The 18,490-nt window shown below is 53.0% G+C and overlaps 1 protein-coding gene across 2 annotated transcripts; it reads right to left on the minus strand.

The window, feature by feature from the left end:
- Positions 1 to 1,369: 1,369 nt before the first annotated feature.
- Positions 1,370 to 18,172, minus strand: LOC137150664 (perlucin-like). 2 transcript variants are annotated; one of them, XM_067544645.1, is made up of 6 exons: positions 18,055 to 18,172; positions 10,620 to 10,733; positions 7,753 to 7,869; positions 5,823 to 5,968; positions 4,795 to 4,901; positions 1,370 to 2,056 (listed from the first exon to the last, which is right to left on the minus strand). In XM_067544645.1, exons 1-6 carry the CDS (start codon positions 18,101 to 18,103, stop codon positions 1,912 to 1,914), a joined length of 678 nt encoding a protein of 225 aa, XP_067400746.1. In that variant the 5' UTR covers positions 18,104 to 18,172; the 3' UTR covers positions 1,370 to 1,911. The 2 variants fall into 2 exon arrangements, with proteins under 2 accessions (XP_067400746.1, XP_067400747.1); XM_067544646.1 differs by lacking the exon at positions 7,753 to 7,869.
- Between the last annotated feature and the right edge of the window lie 318 nt (positions 18,173 to 18,490).

Below are 18,490 nucleotides of genomic sequence, written 5' to 3' on the forward strand. Positions count from 1 at the left end.
CAACCTGTTGCAACTGGTTGGGCCAGGGCAGGGGGTCCTGGCTAGGTCTGCCTATGTGTGACTGGGGAAGGCCCATCCGCCCTCTAGTGGTCTCTGCAATGTTCACACACCCAGGTCTCATCACCGAAATACATGAGTAACATATGGGGAAACTGAGACACATGTACAGCACTCAGATAAAACACTGGGGCATCTCCACTTCGTCACAAGGGGGTCATAGAATCATAGAAGATGAGGGTTGGACGGGACCTCAGGAGGTATCTAGTCCAACCCTCTGCTCAAAGCAGGACCAAGCCCAACTAAATCAAGGGTAGGCAGGATGGCCACAAAGATCCCTCCTAGTCTTACCCTCTACACACCTCTGAACGTCAAATTGCTCTCTTGGTGGTGATGTGCAACCTGTTGCCCTCCCGCATGGCGTTCTCCGCCCTGGCTCCCTTCACGTCAGTGACTGCGGAAGCGCAAACCGTCCAGGGCATGGGTAAGGAGGACACAAACTGTTGCGTGATGCTTGTCACACTGTGTCACCTGGGCTTTGCCTCTCTGAGCTGCATGATAAGCCTGAGGCACCCAGAATTCCTCAGTATAAACTTCCTAGGGCCCCTCCATCCGCAGGACCTGTTCGTTCAGGTTTCAATGGTTTGTTTTTTATTGGGTTTGAATTTTTGGAAATACAATCCAAGGAACGGTGCCACCAAAACGCCATTTCCAAATGACACGTCCGAATGGTTCAACCTTTGCCAATTTCGCTCCCTCCCCGCCCCCCTGCCAAAATGAGCAGTGCAGCCAAATGACACAAATTCATCCCATGTTTGGGTGTCGCCGGATCTGCATTTTTGCCAGAAAAAAGATTTGGCTGGAAAATTTCCCCTCGCTCCAGCTGACGACTCAGAGAGGCAGCTTGTGTTTGATGCGATGAAGGGAGACCCAGTGGAGGGAGGCGCAGAGGAGGCGACAGGGACAATGCACCAGGCTAGGAGAATGGTCTCTGCAGCCACGTTGTGAGGACATTAGGGGCCAGAGAGCCCCCGGTTATTCAGAGCCACGTCCGGTGTAGCCCTGCTGGGTGGAGCTGGGAATGTATTCTGCAGCTGCCTCTACCCCGTGGTCAGGGCTGGAGATGCTGCTGGGAGTGGAGGCACGGCTGGGGCTGGGAGCCAGGACCAGAGCTGCAGCGAGGGCCACAGTCAACAGCTGAGGGACAGGGAGCTGAGGGTGGAGTTGGGGCCGGGGCAGGGCTGGAGAGGAGCTGGTGGCAGAGCAGGGCTGGGTTGTGCTTCCTCCCTGCCACCATGGAGGCAGGCCTGGTCCCACCATGCCCCCCCAAATGTTTCTCTGTGCCTCTTATGGGGGCACGCCCCACAGTTTGGGGGCCACTGTGCTAGGGAGGCGTACCAAATATTTCTGCAGGGAACTGGGACTGCAGTGGGATTCCCTGCCCTCAGTGCACGGAACTCCCCATAACCTCACAGGCAAGGTCCTTTTGGCTTCAGATTTGAACACTAGGACACCCAATCTGTGTGGCACCCTGGGGTCTAGTGGGAGCGATGGGAGAAGCAGAGGGATTGTGGGTCTCATCATGCCAGGGGCTCAACATGTCCGACTTTGGTGACACCCAGCACCTGGCCTGGATCTGACATGACCCGTGCGAGGTCACGTGGGAAGCGTAGCACTCGGAGCGGGATCCAGCTCTGGCAGGCCTCTCCACTAGCCACTGGGCTTTGCTCAGCGAGGAGGGCGGGCGGCAGTTTAAAGTTCTCTAGATCTCACCATATTCAGTAGCTCAGATTCAGCCCCGTTGCGTTCAGCCAGGTGCGTGAGCCCACGAAGGCGGCCGGGTTTCTGTTGGCTTTTATTGGCTGCTTAAGGAAAATAAACCTCAAAATGACAAACTGTTTTCAAAGGTGCAAATTACGCCCAAAAGGCCCCGGCTCTTTCACAAACGAAGTTATAGCGAGTCTCACACTGTGCCCTGCTCCACGCCCCCCCACGACCTGTCAGACGGACACAGATTTTCAGAGTCTTATTAACGTCAGGGTTCCCTGCAGACCAAGATCTGAAAGAGAAGAAAGGAATATTTCCAGTGGCTAAAGCAGCTCCTGGGGAATCTTCCCTGCCTATCCATCCCCTATCCTGCCTATCCCATCCCAAACACTCCCGTGTGTCAGTCATACACATCTAATCTTATCTATCTATCTATCATCTATCTATCTATCACAGAATCATAGCAAGTAACTCCTGTCTATCTCTCCCTGCACACTCCCATCCAACCATCCCAGCAGAGTTGGGTGAATTTTTTTCCATTTGAGAGTCTGACACAAAGTCACTGACTAGTTTCAGCCAATGGTTTGGTTTTTTGGGGGGGACACGGGTCACTGGGAAAGATCAAGGAGAAGTGATGAGCTGTATTTGACTCTGATCCCGAGGGAACCTGCGGTGCTGTGCTGCTCCCTGAGCACACTAGGTCTGGGGTCCTGGATGGACAGTGTCCCCAGAGTCTAGCTACCTCAGGGTCCCAGCAGAGAGCAGAGCCACACTGCACTGCACAGGGCTCAGTGTCTGTCAATAAAGATCACATTCCTTCCCCTCTCCGTGGTACCTCCTGTCCTCCCCACTGCACTCCTATCCAGTGTTTACTGCAGGACCCCCGTGTGTGAGCAGCCAGCCTTCCTGGTGCTGGCCACCTGCCACTCCCACTGAGAACAGCTGAGATCAGCTCATGTTTTGGTGCGTCATGCCCCTATTCTCAGCTATAAGGCGGGCTCGCTGGCTAGGCTACATCTCCCACAGCACACTGTGGTCTTCTCTCTGGAGGGGAGAGGGGGAGCATCCTGGGACGCTGGCCATGGGAGAAAGGGACATGCAGCAACTGAACTATGGTTATCCCTCTGGAGAAGAGAGGTAGAGCATCATGGGAGATGTGGCCAGGCAGGGGAGGCTGGCCCATAGTAGAGAAGGAGGACATGAAGTAACTGAACTACAGCTCTCATGCGGCACCAGGGCACTCTTTCTGAAGTGAAATATTTGAGTTTTCAGGCAAAATATTTCGCTTTTTGGGGCATACGTTTTTCAACAAAAAATCCCGATGTTTTGCAAGCGGCTGGAAAAAACGTTGAGTCAAAATCCTGATTTCCCTTTGAAGAACTGGTCAGCGGGAAATTTTCAACCTGCCCCATTGACTTCCCTGCTGGCTCTGGGCTGTGTGACGATGCTTATTCCTAGCCATGTCAGCCTGTAATCCGTTAGCTATTCCCTTCTCCGTGTAGCCCTGACTCCAGCACTCACCAGCCCCGGGGCTCAAACTGTACCGTGGGGGTGGAGACGGGCCAGCTCCCCTGCTCCATTGCATGGGCGGGGGTGTGGTGTAGGGAGCGTATAGGGCCCTGCTGGCCTTGGGAGCAGGGTGAGGAGGCAGATGAAAGAAGGCGGAGGACGGTGAACGCAAATGCATGTCTACACTACAAAGTGAAGTTGACACAAGGCAGCTTATGTACACCCAACAGTGCTCCTCCCACCTCTGTAACTCGCCGCTACGCCGACCTAGTAAATCCGTCTTGACGAGAGGCATAAGGCTTAGGTCGACATAGTTCGGGTGACGCAACGGCAGTAGACACTGTGTCACTTGCATTGCCCCTTGGCTGTCAGAGTGGGGGACAGCCAGAGCCACGAAATTTACAAGCATGTCAATTTCACTGCTGGTAGGGTCCCTGTTTTGGAATTGAGCAGGCAGGTTTTCCGGCTGTAAGCACCAGCAATGACAGATTGGAGGATTGGGCCAAAAGAAAACTGATGGGGTTCAACAAGGACAAGTGCAGACTCCTGCACTTAGGACGGAAGAATCCCCTGCACAGCTACAGACTGGGGACTGACTAGCTAGGCATCAGTTCTGCAGAAAAGGACCAGGGGGTAACAGTGGACAAGAAGCTGGATATGAGTCAGCAGTGTGCCCTGGTTGTCAAGAAGGCTAATAGCATATTGGGCTGCATTAGTAGGAGCATTGCCAGCAGGTTGCGAGAAGTGATTATTCCCCTCTTTTCAGCATTGGTGAGGCTGCATTTGGAGTATTGTGTCCAGTTTTGGGCCCACCACTACAAAAAGGATGTGGACAAGTTGGAGAGAGTCCAGCGGAGGGCAACAAAAATGATTAGGGGGCTGGAGCACAAGACTTATGGGGAGAGGCTGAGGGAACTAGGCTTGTTTAGTCTGCAGAAGAGAAGAATGAGGGGGGATTTGACAGCAGCTTTCAACTACCTGAAGGGAGGTTCCAGGGAGGATGGAGCTAGGCTGTTCTCAGTGGCGGCAGATGACAGAACTAGGAGCAATGGTCTCAAGTTGCAGTGGAGGAGGTCAAGGTTGGATATTAGGAAAAAGTTTTTCCCTAGGAGGGTGGAGAAGCACTGGAATGGGTTACCTAGGGAGGTGGTGGAATCTCCATCCTTAGAGGTGTTTAAGCTGTGGTTTGACAGGGGTTGGACTAGCTGGACTAGCTGCCTCCTGGGATCCCTTCCAAACCGAACCTTCTATGATTCTAAGCGCTGACAGCTGGAGTCTCGCTGCTGGCACCGAGCCTCCAGGCTCTGGGCTCCCCACAGAGCTCCCAGCTGGAGCCCAGCTGCTGCCTAGCCTCTGAACCACCCTCCCCCTCTCCCACCGCCCCTCTTACATTGGTGCTTGCGCACCTGGGGAGGATGCGCAGAAGGCGGGCAGTGTGGACATGGAAACCCGCAGTAATTCCTGGGGTGGCTGTAACATGGGTCGACTTAACTTTGTAGTGTAAGACGTGCCCTTACTCACGTGTATGATACCGGTGAGCCATCCACCCACAGCCAGCTTCCTTCTGTGCCTTCGTTGCTCAAGCCGATCCAGTGGTGAGTGGAATTGATCCCACCGGCCAGGAAGGTCTAAGGGGGACGGGACAGAAGCACAAAGCAGCAGCTATTGGTCTCCTAGCCGGGGGTCTCCAAACCACCAGGGACCTGTAGCCCATGGGGCCTGCCCAGCCCTTCATCACCTGCCTTGCACAGGTGTTGTGCTGAAACCACCCGCAGGCCCAGAGCCCGGATGGGAGCGGGGTGGAGACAAGAGGCCATTGCCACAGGGAAGGGGCCGCGGAGTGCCTGGGATTACAGATTTACACTGATGTAAACGGGAGCAGCACCCGGCCACGGGGCTTTGCCTGGATCCCAGCAGCATCTCTGGGTAGCAATGTGCGTCTGTGCTGATCTGTTCTGGCCACACGCACCCTGCAGAGATCAGGGCCGGGGATGGGGGCTGGAGGGAATCTCCCTCTGGGTGGGTGGGGGAGGGGCCTCCAGGGCATCATGCCTCTTTTCGCATTGCCGGGGGAGGGGGGAGCTGATGGAGGTTTTGGGGGAGGGGGCAATGGGGGCAGGGGGCATTGCAGTGGCAGTGGCGGGGCTGAAGGGATGGGGGGGTTTGTGACGGAGATCCCGAGAGCAAGCCCCTGCTGGTTTCTCTGGTGCTCGGCTGCTCTGCGCTGGGGAGTTGGAGCAGGGAAGCCGGGTCACTTGCTGCTTCTTGCTCTCTGGGACCCTCGGGAAGCAGAGGCACGTTGATGACTCGTCCCCTGCGCTGCCCCACAGCGGAGGGCCCAGGATCAAGCCGTGCGGCTGCCCTCCTCCCCTTGGGGACGTCGGGCTGGATCCAGAGGCTGTGGATGATGGGCCCAGCAGCCGGGGGAGCAGAGCACAAGCGCTAGGATAAAAGCAGCAGCTTCAGCCTGAGTGGAGGGATCCCAGGCGAGTGGCCTGCGCTGAACCCAGCTCTGCCTTTCCCCAGGGGGCAGGAAAGCGGGGACCTACCTGCTCCCACTGGTTGCTGATGACGGCCAGCTCTGCAGTGTGCTCGTTGCATGAGATCCTGGCCTGTTCCCAGGACTCCTTGTCCGAGGAGAAAAAATAGCAATTCCTCTGGAACTCCTCCCAGCCCTGCGGGCAGTACGGGAGCCCTGCAACACAGGGGGGCGGCTCAACCCACGGCACAGAGATCTATGCTGGTAACATCCCGCTAATCCCGCATCCCAGCCCAGGCCGGACTTGGCGACTATCCCAGCTGGCTGCTCGGACCCGGCCAAGGAGGCTGCGGAACGGGGACAGACCCTGTGGTTCTGCAATGCCCAGCCCGTGCTGCCCACTGTCGCCATCTGGGGCCTGCCTCACTCCTGGCCTGGACACGGCCGATTGCGCTGCCTCTGCACGGGGGCTGCTGGGAAACTGGGCGAACTCAACGGAAGATTTTCATTCCAATGCAAAAGGACGCCAAGACTGGCCCAGAGTAACCAATGTCCCAGCGGTGAAGGCACCAGCTGGGGGCATGGGAAATCCAGGGCCAAGGCTCTGCTCTGACTCAGGTAAAACAGAGACTTGAGCCGGCTCTGAACATCCAGCTACAGAGTCATTCTCTGGCTCTGCTTTTCAGTGTCCCCTGTGGGAGCTGTTCTGTCGTGTATCAATAAATATTCACTGGGCAGGGAAGAGAGAGTGTGAGTGTGCACACGCATGAGTAAGTGACTTCAAAGCCCCCAGGCCTGGGCCCCCCCAGGTCTGCGTCCCTGCTGGGAGCGGTTTGGTCTCCCACATCCTAGTTAGTGGCAGAGGATGTTGCCCAGAATGGGGTGGGATTCCCTCCGGTGCTTCATTGGTAATGAAAGAGGTGCCGGGGTTCACGTAATTTTTTTACTTTCATAACTGACGCAGCAAGCCCGGAGGTGCTGGGTCTCAGCCCTGGCTCAAATTAAGCACTGACTCCCTCGGTATGGTACTGACCAGAGATTCCACCCCGGCCCAGACAGACCTTCCCGCAGAAAGTTTAATCAAAACTGACCTGTTTGTGTGAAAAGCTCCAGTTTGGACAAATTGCCGTTTTCCAAGGATAAAAGGTTCTGTCAAAAAGTTCCCAACCAGCTGGGCTGTGCTCCAGAGGAGAACCCAGCCCTGAGTCCTCCCCACCAGCTTCAGCCCCCACCTCCACTTCCTACAGTACCTGCCCCGGCCCTAAAGTAGCCTGTCATCCTGCTCTGGGGAGGAACGTGTGTGCTGTGGGCTGTGATTGCAGAGTCCTGGTCTGAGACACACAGCCCCCCCCACCCCTCCCGATTGCTCCCTGGACATGTTTGTTCCTGTTTTACATCTCTCGGCTCTTGAGAAATCGAGATGCCAAGTAAAGAGATAAACAAGAAATGGTCACCATGAGAAATCAGCTGGGCCACAGCAGTCACTGTTACAGGAAGCTTTTGTCATCCTGGCTCTCACCCAGGATCTAACATCTACAGCTCAGCTCAGTCCCGAGAAGGATTTGAGCGGGGGAGGGAAGGGACATCCCAGGTTTGTGCAACAGCCGCTACAGCTGAGATTGAACCTACTACCATCAGCAACCAAGCTCCAACCATGTGAGATAAGGGAGCAGTTCCCTCAGATGGTGGGAGTAATAAGCTATTATCCTCTATGCAGCATAAGTGCTGGGGCAGTGATCCATTCAAGGACAAAGCAAATCTGCCCCAAACGAAACCCCCTGAAAATCTGAGCGTGCCCAGATTATGTGAAAGTTCTGATCCGGATCTGGATCTAGATCCAGCTTTGGCTCCATCTCAAGGCCACCGATCCTCCACTGGACACAGCACTGGCATTCAGGAGGTTCTGTTCAGTCACGTCCACACCCCTTCTTGGGGCAGGACTGGCTGCCTGCGGCCTCCACCCAGACACACCAGGCAGCTGGCCCCAGGCTGGCACTTACATTTCAGGAGTATCAGCACGAGGGCGGCTGTAGACACCAGCAGAGATGCCCCCATCAGCACGTAGAGGATGACCAAAGACTTTCTCCCATGCTCGGCTGCCTTCGAGGTGAACACAACTGCAAAGAGCAGCGACATCAGCGGCTACAGCGCAAGTCAGCAGAAGCATGGCTAGCACAGCCTCTACCCACGCCGCCAGCCACGGGCTGGAGAATGACCTATATGTGCAAGGTGTGGGAGAGCGATCTAGTGGTTAGAGCTGGGGGGACCCCTGGTTTCTATCCCCAGCTCTGGGAGGGATGTGGGGGCGTGGGGCTAGGAGTCAGGACTCCTGGGTTCTAATCCCAGTTCTAGGAGAGGAGCAGGATCTCGTGGGTGCCCCCAGCAGCACCAAGGAACAGAGCCCCTGCCCTGGGACGTGCACTCCAAAGAGGAGAGAATAGAGCCTTATCTGTCACCCACAGGACCCCGAGACCATCACCATGGTGTTCGGGCTTGTCTGCCTCCTTAAGGCCCCAATCCTTCGAGGCACTAACGACTCTCAGCTCCCACTGGGGTCCCTGGGCGCTGCGGGACTCAGCACCTTTGAGAATCCAGCTCTTTGAGGCCTTGTCCACACAGCTCATGCGCTGATACTGATCGAGTTAAACTGGTGTGATCCACCCAGGCCTGGTCTGTGCAGCAACTTTCCCTGGCTTAACTGACGTGAAATTTCACTCCCGTTTACTTAAACTGGGGCCACTTTGTGTGTGGATGCTCTTAAACCATCTTGACACCAGTTATCGCCGCTGCTTTCACAGTGTCCACATGTGGGAGTTGCACTAAATCAGTTTGTAAACCGATTAAAACTAAACAGATGCAACTAGGGTGCAGACAAATGCCTAGTGTAGACATGTTTGAGTCAGTTCAAGAGTGTGTTAAAGGGCTGAACCTTAAGCAGATTACAAAGGGCTGATCTGCCCAAAAAAGTCAAACTGGTTTCGACAGAGATGTGAATTTAAACTAGTTTAATCAAACCAGTGTAGACACACTTATTTCAGCTAAACAGCCAGCAAAACTCCCAGTGTAGACACAACTCTGCCAAAAGAAGAGTGTCCCTGTGGACGTGGCTAGTGGCGTTTGGGGAGGTGGTGTGGCTGTGCCAGTCCAGGAACTCCTCTGGCCAGCCTGTGCTGCATCTCCCTGGGGTCTGGGCTAACATAGCTACCCCGGCCCAGGCTCTGGGGCAGAGAGAAGGCAGCTTGGAACTTTCCCCAGAGTGGGTGGGTGGAGGGAGCGACTGTGGGAGCCTGGGGTTCACCTCAACCTGCTAATTGATGGGGAAGCTCCCAGCTGCCCCGTCTCCAAGTTAAGAACACCTCAATTTGCCTAGTGGAGACACCTCCTGGGGGGCTGTGCCAGTTCTGAGTTCAGTCGGGGCCGCCTGCCCATGTCAATGGCACCAGGCCGGTGGGAGGTGCCTGATGCCAATGTCAGCTCACCCACCAAGCTGGGCAGATGAAATGGAACGAGGGGCCCGCCTTGGTAGCTTCTGTGCTGAGCACATGACACCCACCAGGGCTCCCTGCATCCTTTCATTCCCCCCCAGCTCCCTGTGTGCCACCCTCCCATCCCCCTCCCACTGCCCACTCCCTCCCCACGCCAGCGGCTGTGTGCTCCCCTCCCCCAGACCAAGGTCCCACATGCCAGGGGCTCTGAGCGCCCACCATTCTCTGCTCACCACACCAGAGTCCCCCATAGCCCAGCACTCTATGTGCTCCCCTTTCTCCCTCCCCCACACCAGGGTCCCCCATTTGCCCTAGTGCCATGTGTTCTGTGTGCCCCCTTTTCTCCCTGGGTTATGCCATTTAAGATGCCGTTTAAGGCTCCAGCATTGCTAGTTATCACCCTGGGATCTGTGACTGAAAATGACGCCAGTTCGTGGATTCCTGGTGGGGGGCAGAGGCAGCCACAACAAAGGGGCCGATCATGCAGCTGACCTCGTTTGTAAAGGGCTTTGAGATCTTGTGATGAAAAACACTGTCGCAGAGCTCGGTGTCGAGAGGCTCTGGGGAGATCTCTCCCCTCTGCCCCTGCAAGCCATACAGCACCGAGTGTGCATTGGGTCGTTTGCCCAAGCACGGGGTGTGCATAGAGGGACCATCACTTTAATTCCTGCACATGCTCCATTTGCTCAGCGAGGGTGAGACGCCGAGACAGGCAGTCGCCGGAAAGGCTGGGAGAACGCACAGCAGCACTGGGCAAGGGAGCACTGCGGTGGGGCGCTGGGATTCAGCCTGTTTCCGAAGATGAGTTGTTTTACCGGGATCCTTCCCCTGAAACGAGGGTTGTGTGTGTCCAGCCCAGGCAGGGGCTCCGTTACACCCTCCTTGGCAAGCTCGATCAGCTGCCCTGTGCTCTGGCACCGTGTCTGGCCAGCAGCCCTTTGCCGGCGGCACAATTCAGCCCCGGATGCGTCATGCTCCAAAATCCTCGACTTTCATTTAAAAATAAAACCATCGGGGAGATTTTCAAAGGGGATCCGGGCACCTAGTTCCCATCACAGGGCAGTGGGAGTTGGCATCCAACAGCTCGTTCTGCCCTTGCACAAATCCTCTTTGGCAGTGGGGATAACACTGAAATCATGACCCTGGGATGGCCTGCCTGGGGCTGCAGAGAGCTTGAACCAATTGCTCCCAGAGGGGGAGCTGCCCTGAGTGTGAATGAGGCAGTGATGCCTGCAAATGGCTCGGCATGTCCAGCTGCAGCCTCACATTAATGCTTTTCCCTTTGCCAAACCCAGACTCCAAGCCCTGCTCTGCTCACCAGCAACGTTTTGGCCCACACGCCTCCCATGCTCTACGAGATGCAGCTGAAGTGAGTCACCCACCTGGCTTTGCCTTTTCTTGCCACTGTGGCTGCACCTGATGCTGGGGTGGTGCCTGACTGGGATCGACATTCTCATAATCCCTCTGGTAGTCGTCGTCAAAACTGTCCATCGAATCTAGAGGCAGAAACAGGCTTTTCTAGAACAGTCTTGGATCGGCTTTTGGCTGGTCTTGATCACAAAATATTTGAAACCCAGACTCATCCCCAGGCCCAGGTACTGGATCCAGTCACGTCCCAGCTCAGCTTTGGCTTTCATTGTCACTGTCAGTGTTATGACTATTTATCTATATTGCAGCAGTGTCAGGGAGATCCGGCCATGGCCCAGGACCACATTGCACCAGGTACTGTATGGACCCAGAACAAAGAGATGGTCCCTGCCCCACAGACCTTCCAGCCCAGGTCAATCGAAGCTGTTCACAACCCTCAGAGTCAGCCACTGTTTGCTGGCCTTGACTGACGTTGCGTGTGAGCATCTACAGCTGCAGGGATGTTTATGGGAATCACTGGGCTAAATCCTTGTTCTCAGGGTTGAACATTTGCCCACGAAGGATTCACTTCCCACACCCCCACCCCAACCCAAAGCCTTCACCTGCGATGTCTGGAGTTTGTCATTTTAGTTGGATCTATCATCTATCTATCTATCTATCTATCTATCTATCAGCAGGGTCTGAATGAGCTCTCCTCTGACATCTAGTGATGAACTGGAGGAAAAGACATAAGGAACAGACTGTGTTTGCATAGACACACCTGCTCTGCCTAGGTGCGCGTCATGCTGGAACTGCTTTGCTAAAATGATCTCTAGTATCGAGTGCAGTGGTAATGAAATATTTTGATCCTTACTGACTAAAGGGCAGCAAAACGGTACTTAGCGTGCTGTTTGAGGGGGTCACTCTAATCTGAACCCGTGGTGTAGGGACCGTGGTGAAATGAAAGACAAGGCAGAGGCTGTACTGCCAGTGAGACCACTGAGAGCTGAATTCACTAATGCCCGGGGTTAAGTGGTGTTACCTCAGAGCATGGCTCCACAGATTTAGTGTCCAAGTAGCAATATGTGACTAGCAGCAGCAGAAGCCTCGGCAGACACCTAGTTGCAGAGGTGCAGAGCAGCCACAGAGACGTTGCTTGATGCCTCCTCCCCTTTTGTGGGGTGGGAGGCGAGCCCCCGTGAACACACCTCTGAACTCGGAGTTTTGCTAACCAAAGGCAGCAAACTGTGAGCAGGGTGCAGCAGGGGGAGAGAGGAGTGATGTGTTAAAGGGACGTTTGTTTGTCCGACTTTCCCACCGCAAGGTGAGAAACTGGGTCAAAGGACAGGGCCCATTGTGCGGTGGGGTCAAGTTTGCTCATGGTCACATACTTCTGAATGTGGTTCTGGTGTTTTCCCACACTAATGCTTGTTTCTTTCTCTTTTAATACAAGTTCTCTGTTGTTATACACAGACTCAGTGCTTGGGAGTGGGGAAGAACTGCCTCTTAGAGGCGCCCAGGGCTGGCGTTTGGTTTTCCCAGGTTACTGAGTGGGGGCTGGAGCTGGTTCCTTTCTGAACTGTTAAGAAGAACTCCTTGATATTGAACCTGGCCCTTTTTGCTGCTGATTCCCCAGGCAGAACGGTTACATAGCTACATATGTGGAGCAGGTCCTCAAGGAATCCATTTTAAGGCACTTGGAAGAGAGGAAGGTGATTAGGAACAGTCAACACAGATTCACCAAGGGAAAGTCATGCCTGACCAACCTGATTGCTTTCTATGAAGAGGTGACTGGCTCTGTGGATGTGGGGAAAGCGGTGGATGTGATATACCTTGACTTTAGCAAAGCTTTTGATACGGTTTCTCACGGTATTCTTATCAGCAAGTTAAAGAAGTATGGATTGGATGAATGGAGTATAAAATGGATAGAGAGCTGGCTAGAGCATAGGGCTCAACGAGTAGTGATCAATGGCTCCATCTCTAGCTGGCAACCGGTCACAAGCGGAGTGCCCCAGGGGTCGGTGCTGGGGCCGGTTTTGTTCAACATCTTCATTAATGATCTGGAGGACGGGGTAGATTGCACCCTCAGCAAGTTCGCAGATGACACTAAGCTAGGGGGAGTGGTAGATACCCTGGAAGGTAGGAATAGGATACAGAAGGAACTAAACAAACTGGAGGATTGGGCCAAAATAAATCTAATGAGGTTCAACAAGGACAAGTACAGAGTCCTGCACTTAGGACGGAAGAATCCCATGCACAGCTACAGACTGGGGACCGATGAGTTAGGCAGCAGTTCTACTGAAAAGGACCTGGGGGTAACAGTGGATAAGAAGCTGGATATAAGTCAGTAGTGTGCCCTGGTTGTCAAGAAGACTAATAGTATATTGGACTGCATTAGTAGGACCATTGCCAGCAGATCGCGGGAAGTGATTATTCCCCTCTATTCAGCATTGGTGAGGCCACATTTGGAGTATTGTGTTCAGTTTTGGGCCCCCCACTACAAAAAAGATCTGGAGAAGTTGGAGAGAGTCCAGCGGAGGGCAACAAAAATGATTAGGGGGCTGGAGCACAAGACTTATGAGGAGAGGCTGAGGGAACTAGGTTTGTTTAGTCTGCCGAAGAGAAGAATGAGGGGGAATTTGATAGCAGCCTTTAACTACCTGAAAGGGGGTTCCAGGGAGGATGGAGCTAGGCTGTTCTCAGTGGTGGCAGATGACAGAACAAGGAGTAACAGTCTCAAGTTGCAGTGGGGGAGATCTAGGTTGGACATTAGGAAAAGGTTTTTCACTAGGAGGGTCATGAAGCACTGGAATGGGTCATCTAGGGAGGTGGTGGAATCTCCATCTTTAGAGGTGTTTAAACTGCGGCTTGACATAACCCTCGCTGGGATTATTTAGCTGAGGTTAGTCCTGCTCTGAGCAGGGGGTTGGACTAGATACCTCTTGAGGTCCCTTCCAACTCTATGATTCTATGATATCCCCATACACCCCCTCTATCTATCTATCTATCTATCTATCTATCTATCTATCTATCACAATTAATGACAACGACGTTTGTTAGCAGGAGTATTAAATCTCCTCTTTCAGGGCTTATGCTGATTGCCAGCTATTAAAGACCACGATGTAGAAGGCAGATTATCCCCCACCTGCTACTTCAGGGTTCTGACACTTGCCGTGCAGCAGCTATGCCATGCCATTGGCTAGATGGGCCTCCGGGCTGGTCCCGTCTGGCCATCCTTGCGCTCCTATTTCCATAGATTTCAAGGCCAGAAAGGACCATTCTGATGATTCGTTCAGACTTCCTGTATAACACAGGGCAGCAACTCCTCACCAGTAATTCCTGCAGCCAGCCCATATCTGGTGGATGAGCTGGAGGAATATTTCAGAAAGAGCTATCGAGTATTCATGTAATGACCCCAGCTGGTGGAGAATCCGCTCTGGCTATGGGGGGGCTGTACCAATGGTTAATCCTCATCCGTGCTAAAAATGGGCACCTTCTATCCAGTCTGAATTTGTTTCGCTTCATCTCCCAGCCATTGGCTCTTGTTCTGCTTTTGTCTGCTAGAGGAAAGAGACTCACATATGTCCAGGCCAGAAGGGCCCATTAAGCCACCCAGCCTGACCTACTTCATAGCACAGGCTATCAACTGCTCTGAGAAATCTCCTCCGTGGGGTAGGTACCTGGAGCCTGTCTTCGGTTGCAACTATCAGTGTATCTCCCCACTCATAAATATTTGTGTTCCAGAGCAGGGTCTGTGCAGTCCTGGCCCTTTAACATCACCTCTGCCCCGTAGAGTGCATTCCATTGAATAACACTGGGCTCCTGTGATTAAGCCCCTCCCCCTTCCCATGGGACTGGAGGGAATTTAAAGGATCAGGACTGAAGGCCGAACGACTCTGTCTTGGTTATGATGCAAGTGATGGTGGGACAGCCTTCTGGTAGGAGGACTTGGTTCCTTTTAAATGGAGTTGAGAGATGACAGATTGGTAGTGTTGGAGATCAAAACTCTTTATCTGAGCGGCATGGCCCACTGGGGCGGGCACTGGACTGGGATTCAGGAAACCTGGGTGCTAGTTCCAGCTCTGGGACTAATATTTTCCCCTGCCCCTCTCTGTGCCTCAGTTTCCCTGCTGTAAGACAGGAATAACTGTCATCACCTTCCTTTGCAAAGTGCCTTGAAATCTTGACATGAAAAGGGCTGCGGATGGGCAAGTGCTGCTATTATCTAGAGGCAATGGCAGGGCAGGATACCCCGGTTCCCTGCTGGCGTGCACCAGCCCTTCATGGACTCTCAGACTGTGATCATCCACTCGGGCCTCCTGCAGAGCGCAGCGCAGAGACTCCCGCCTATGGATCTCTCTGGTGCAGGGGACTGTTCTTCCCTGCTACGACCATGGCAGGGGCTTGGGACTGCACTAGAGAGCCTGCAGCAGCCCTTTCATCATTTCATAGGGTGTAAGGCCAGAAGGGACCATGAGATCATCTACTCTGACCTCCTGGAGAGCACAGGCCATTACGTGTCACCCAGACACCCTATACTGAGCCCAACGACCTAAGGCGTGGTGTGCTCCAGACAGAGACTAGGAGGGATCAAGGTGTCACTAATACCCAGGCCACTGCGGTGGCCGGCACTTGAACTGATAGTACCGAGCTTTAAAACGGAGAACAAAGGGGAACTGGGGGAACTATGGGCCAGTCAGTCTAACTTAGACACCTGGGAAGATACTGGAACAAACAATCAGTTTATTTGCACTTAGAGGATGCTAGGGTCACATGTAACAGCCAACATGAATTGCTCAAGAACAAACTGTGCCAAACCTACTTAATTCCCTTCTTTGACAGGATTACTGGCCTAGTAGACGGAAGGAAGCCGTAGACAAAAATACATCTTGATTTTAGTGAGGCTTATGACGCTGATCCATGTGACATTCTCATAAGCAAACTAGAGAAATGTGGTCTAGATCAAACTCCTCTGTGGTGGGTGTATAACTGGTTGAAAGACCGTACTGAAAGAATAGTTATCTATGGTTCACTCTCAAACTGGGAGGGCGTATGTAGGAGGATCATGCAGGGGTCTGTCCTGGATCAAGTACTATTTAATATTTTCATTAATGGCCAGGGCCCAAGCATAATTTTTTCAGGCCCAGTACAAACTTGTAACACGGGCCCCCTCCCACACCTATACCCTGATCCCTCATTCTTGGTTGGTACCACTCCAAGCAAGCCATTCTCTTGGTATCTTTTCTCTTGTTGGAAGTCTTACATTTGAGAAGAAATTCAGGAAAATGATGCCCATCAACATCTTTTGGCATTGACTTTGCTAGCTCCTGCATTTCTTCAAAAATCAGGACACCAGATAGAACAGTTTTTTGATGGATAGAATCTGTTACGTTTTCAGGCCACAAGCCTGGATCTTTGAAAAGAGAAGAATCAGACAACGTAGCACTACTCTCTCCTGCGTCTTGTAAACCTTCTGAATGTGGTGGTGCTAATGGTGGTACTACCGGACTGTCTTCAAACGTTAGATTGGAGTCACATGATGCATGTTCTGGCAGCTTTTCTTTATCATCAATTGCCAGTGCCACAGACACAGTCTCTATATTGAAATCATTTTCGTCTGGATTTTGTTCATCTGCTTCCCTAGTTCGTATATTGCCTGACCGCAGAAAGGCCTCGTCTGATTTGAAAAACAGGAGGATAGATTGGTGTCCTTCAGTTTCTTTTAGTTCCTTTTCTTTTACCTCCTTACATTTCTGGCTGCCTGATTTGTATGTATCGCCACCACCAGACATGGCAGTATGGGGCGTGTGTGTGACTATATGTGAGTAAGAGTCTAATTCACTCACATTTTGGGCCTGCAAATCCCGCCAGAAGAAGCAGCAGCCCTGGCTCCCACTGTCTTATGGTGCTTTGCTTTGCCCCTCCCACCAGCTGTCCCTCTCTCCTGCCTATGCACAAGGAACTCTGGGACTGGTAGTTCTTGATCTTGTGATGCTAGACCATGTCACAGAGAGGAGCACAAATCTGTCTGTCTCTCAGACTCAAATGACACGTCCTAGTTTCACTGCACGAGCGCACACTCTCTATTCTAGAGAAGGGCCTGGCCTGGGCCAGCAGGCCCAGCAACTCCCTGTTCAGAGTGTTGCTTGAGACTGCTCGAACACTGCTTCTGATTGGCACCAGCAAGTCCCACAAGATCTGGACAATAGATACATAAATACAGGGAAATAAGTTTCTATAAATATCCTCAGGCATGATCTACAATTTAGCTTCAATGTTTTCCTCATGGTAATGAGCATTGCAGCTTGGGCCAGGCCCCCCAGAACCTCCAGGAACTGGTAAAGTGTATCCTATTTCCCCCCAATGGCTTGAATAACGGAGTGGAGAACACGGTTATAAAATTTGTTGAAGTCACCAAGCTGGGAGGGGTTGAAAGCACTTTGAGGACAGGATTAGAATTCAAAATGACCTTGACACATTGGAGAAGGGGTCTGAAATCAGCAAGAAGATATCCAGTAAAGACAAGTGCAAAGTACTACACAAAGGAATAAAAAATCAAAGACACAACTACAAAATGGGAAATAACTGGCTAAGCACTACAGATCTGGGTGTTACAAATGGTCACAAATTGCATCTGAGCCAACAGTGTGATGCAATTGCGAAAGCGGCTAATATCACTGTAGGGTGTTTTAACAGAAGTGTCGTATGCAAGACACTGGTGATTATCCTGCTATAATCGGCACTGCAGGGGCCTCAGCTGGATTGCTGTGTCCAGTTTTGGGCATCACACTTCAAGAAAGGTGGGGACAAATGTGAGAGAGTTCAGAGGAGACCCACAAATATGATAAAAGGTTTAGAAGACCTCACTGGGAGGAAAGGTTCAATAACTGGGAATGTTTATTCCTGAGAAAAGAAGGCTGGGGGACCTGATAAAGGTTGTTATAAAGAGGAAGATGAGCCATTTTTCTCCATGTCCATTGAAGGTAGGACAAGCAGTTCTGGACAAGGCAGATTTAGATTGGAGATTGTGAAAAGCTTTCTGCCTCTCGGGGAGTTAAGCTCTGGAATAGGCTTCCAAAGGAGAGTGTGGAATCCCCGTCACTGGAGGTGTTTAAGAACAGGTTGGATAAACACCTGGCAGGAAGGGTCTAGGTTTACTTGGTCATGCCTCAGCGCAGGGCTGGACTAGATGATGTCTTGAGGTCCCTTCCAGCCCTGCATTTCTATGATTCTATGAGTAGTGAGACATGCCCGATCCACACCCCCTGCTGCAGAGGAAGGGGGAAACCCCCCCAGGAACCCCGGGGTCCCTGCCAATCTGACCTGGGGGAACATTCCTTCCCAGCCCCAAACCTGTCAGTGTGACCGTGAGCAAGACCCGCTGGCCAGGCATCTCGACAGGGGACTCTCTGTACCGCCTTGGAGGGATGAATGAGCAGTTCAGCTCCCCACGGTCCACCCCGAGTTTACCTGGCCTCCCGTGTGGCATCTTGGCTCTGTTGGTCTGTGGCAGCTCCATGGAGTTGTTCTGCTAGCGACAGTAACTGACTCCTGTCTGCATCGCGCCGTGCAACAGCTTCCCCCCGCGCGGCAACGTCTGCACCACAGACTAAGAGCAGAGCCAGGGCTTGCGACACACCATAGCCTCTTCCTCTGTTTCACAAACCACAAGTGCTGAGGCACCCACCCTTAACCCATTCCCTGGCAGGGGTGCAGCTCTGGCCCTTTGCCCTCCCTGCTGGCTGAGCAGCCGGGAGCCATTGAATAGCACTGAGGTCCTGTAGAGGAAAGAAGCCCGTCTTGTAGGAGGCAGGGGGAATTGTTCCGAGCCAGGTGAGCAGGTGAGGCTCAGAGATCACCAGTGCCTGAAGGGGGCTGTATCAGGCCAATTCAACATTCCCCCAAA

Source organism: Emydura macquarii, unplaced genomic scaffold (genome assembly GCF_026122565.2).
Source record: "Emydura macquarii macquarii isolate MOO-44397 ecotype Brisbane River unplaced genomic scaffold, CSIRO-AGI_Emac_v2 contig_1002, whole genome shotgun sequence".
NCBI classification, from domain to species: domain Eukaryota; kingdom Metazoa; phylum Chordata; order Testudines; family Chelidae; genus Emydura; species Emydura macquarii.

Excerpts from the sequence above, each read along its gene's own strand:
- LOC137150664 (XM_067544645.1), bottom strand. The coding sequence starts at position 18,103 with ATGGAGCTGCCACAGACCAACAGAGCCAAGATGCCACACGGGAGGCCA. Across the intron at positions 10,734-18,054 it reads GATGCCACACGGGAGGCCAG|ATTCGATGGACAGTTTTGAC; the intron begins GTAAACTCGGGG and ends TTCTGCCTCTAG. Across the intron at positions 5,969-7,752 it reads CGTGCTGATACTCCTGAAAT|GGCTCCCGTACTGCCCGCAG; the intron begins GTAAGTGCCAGC and ends CCTGTGTTGCAG.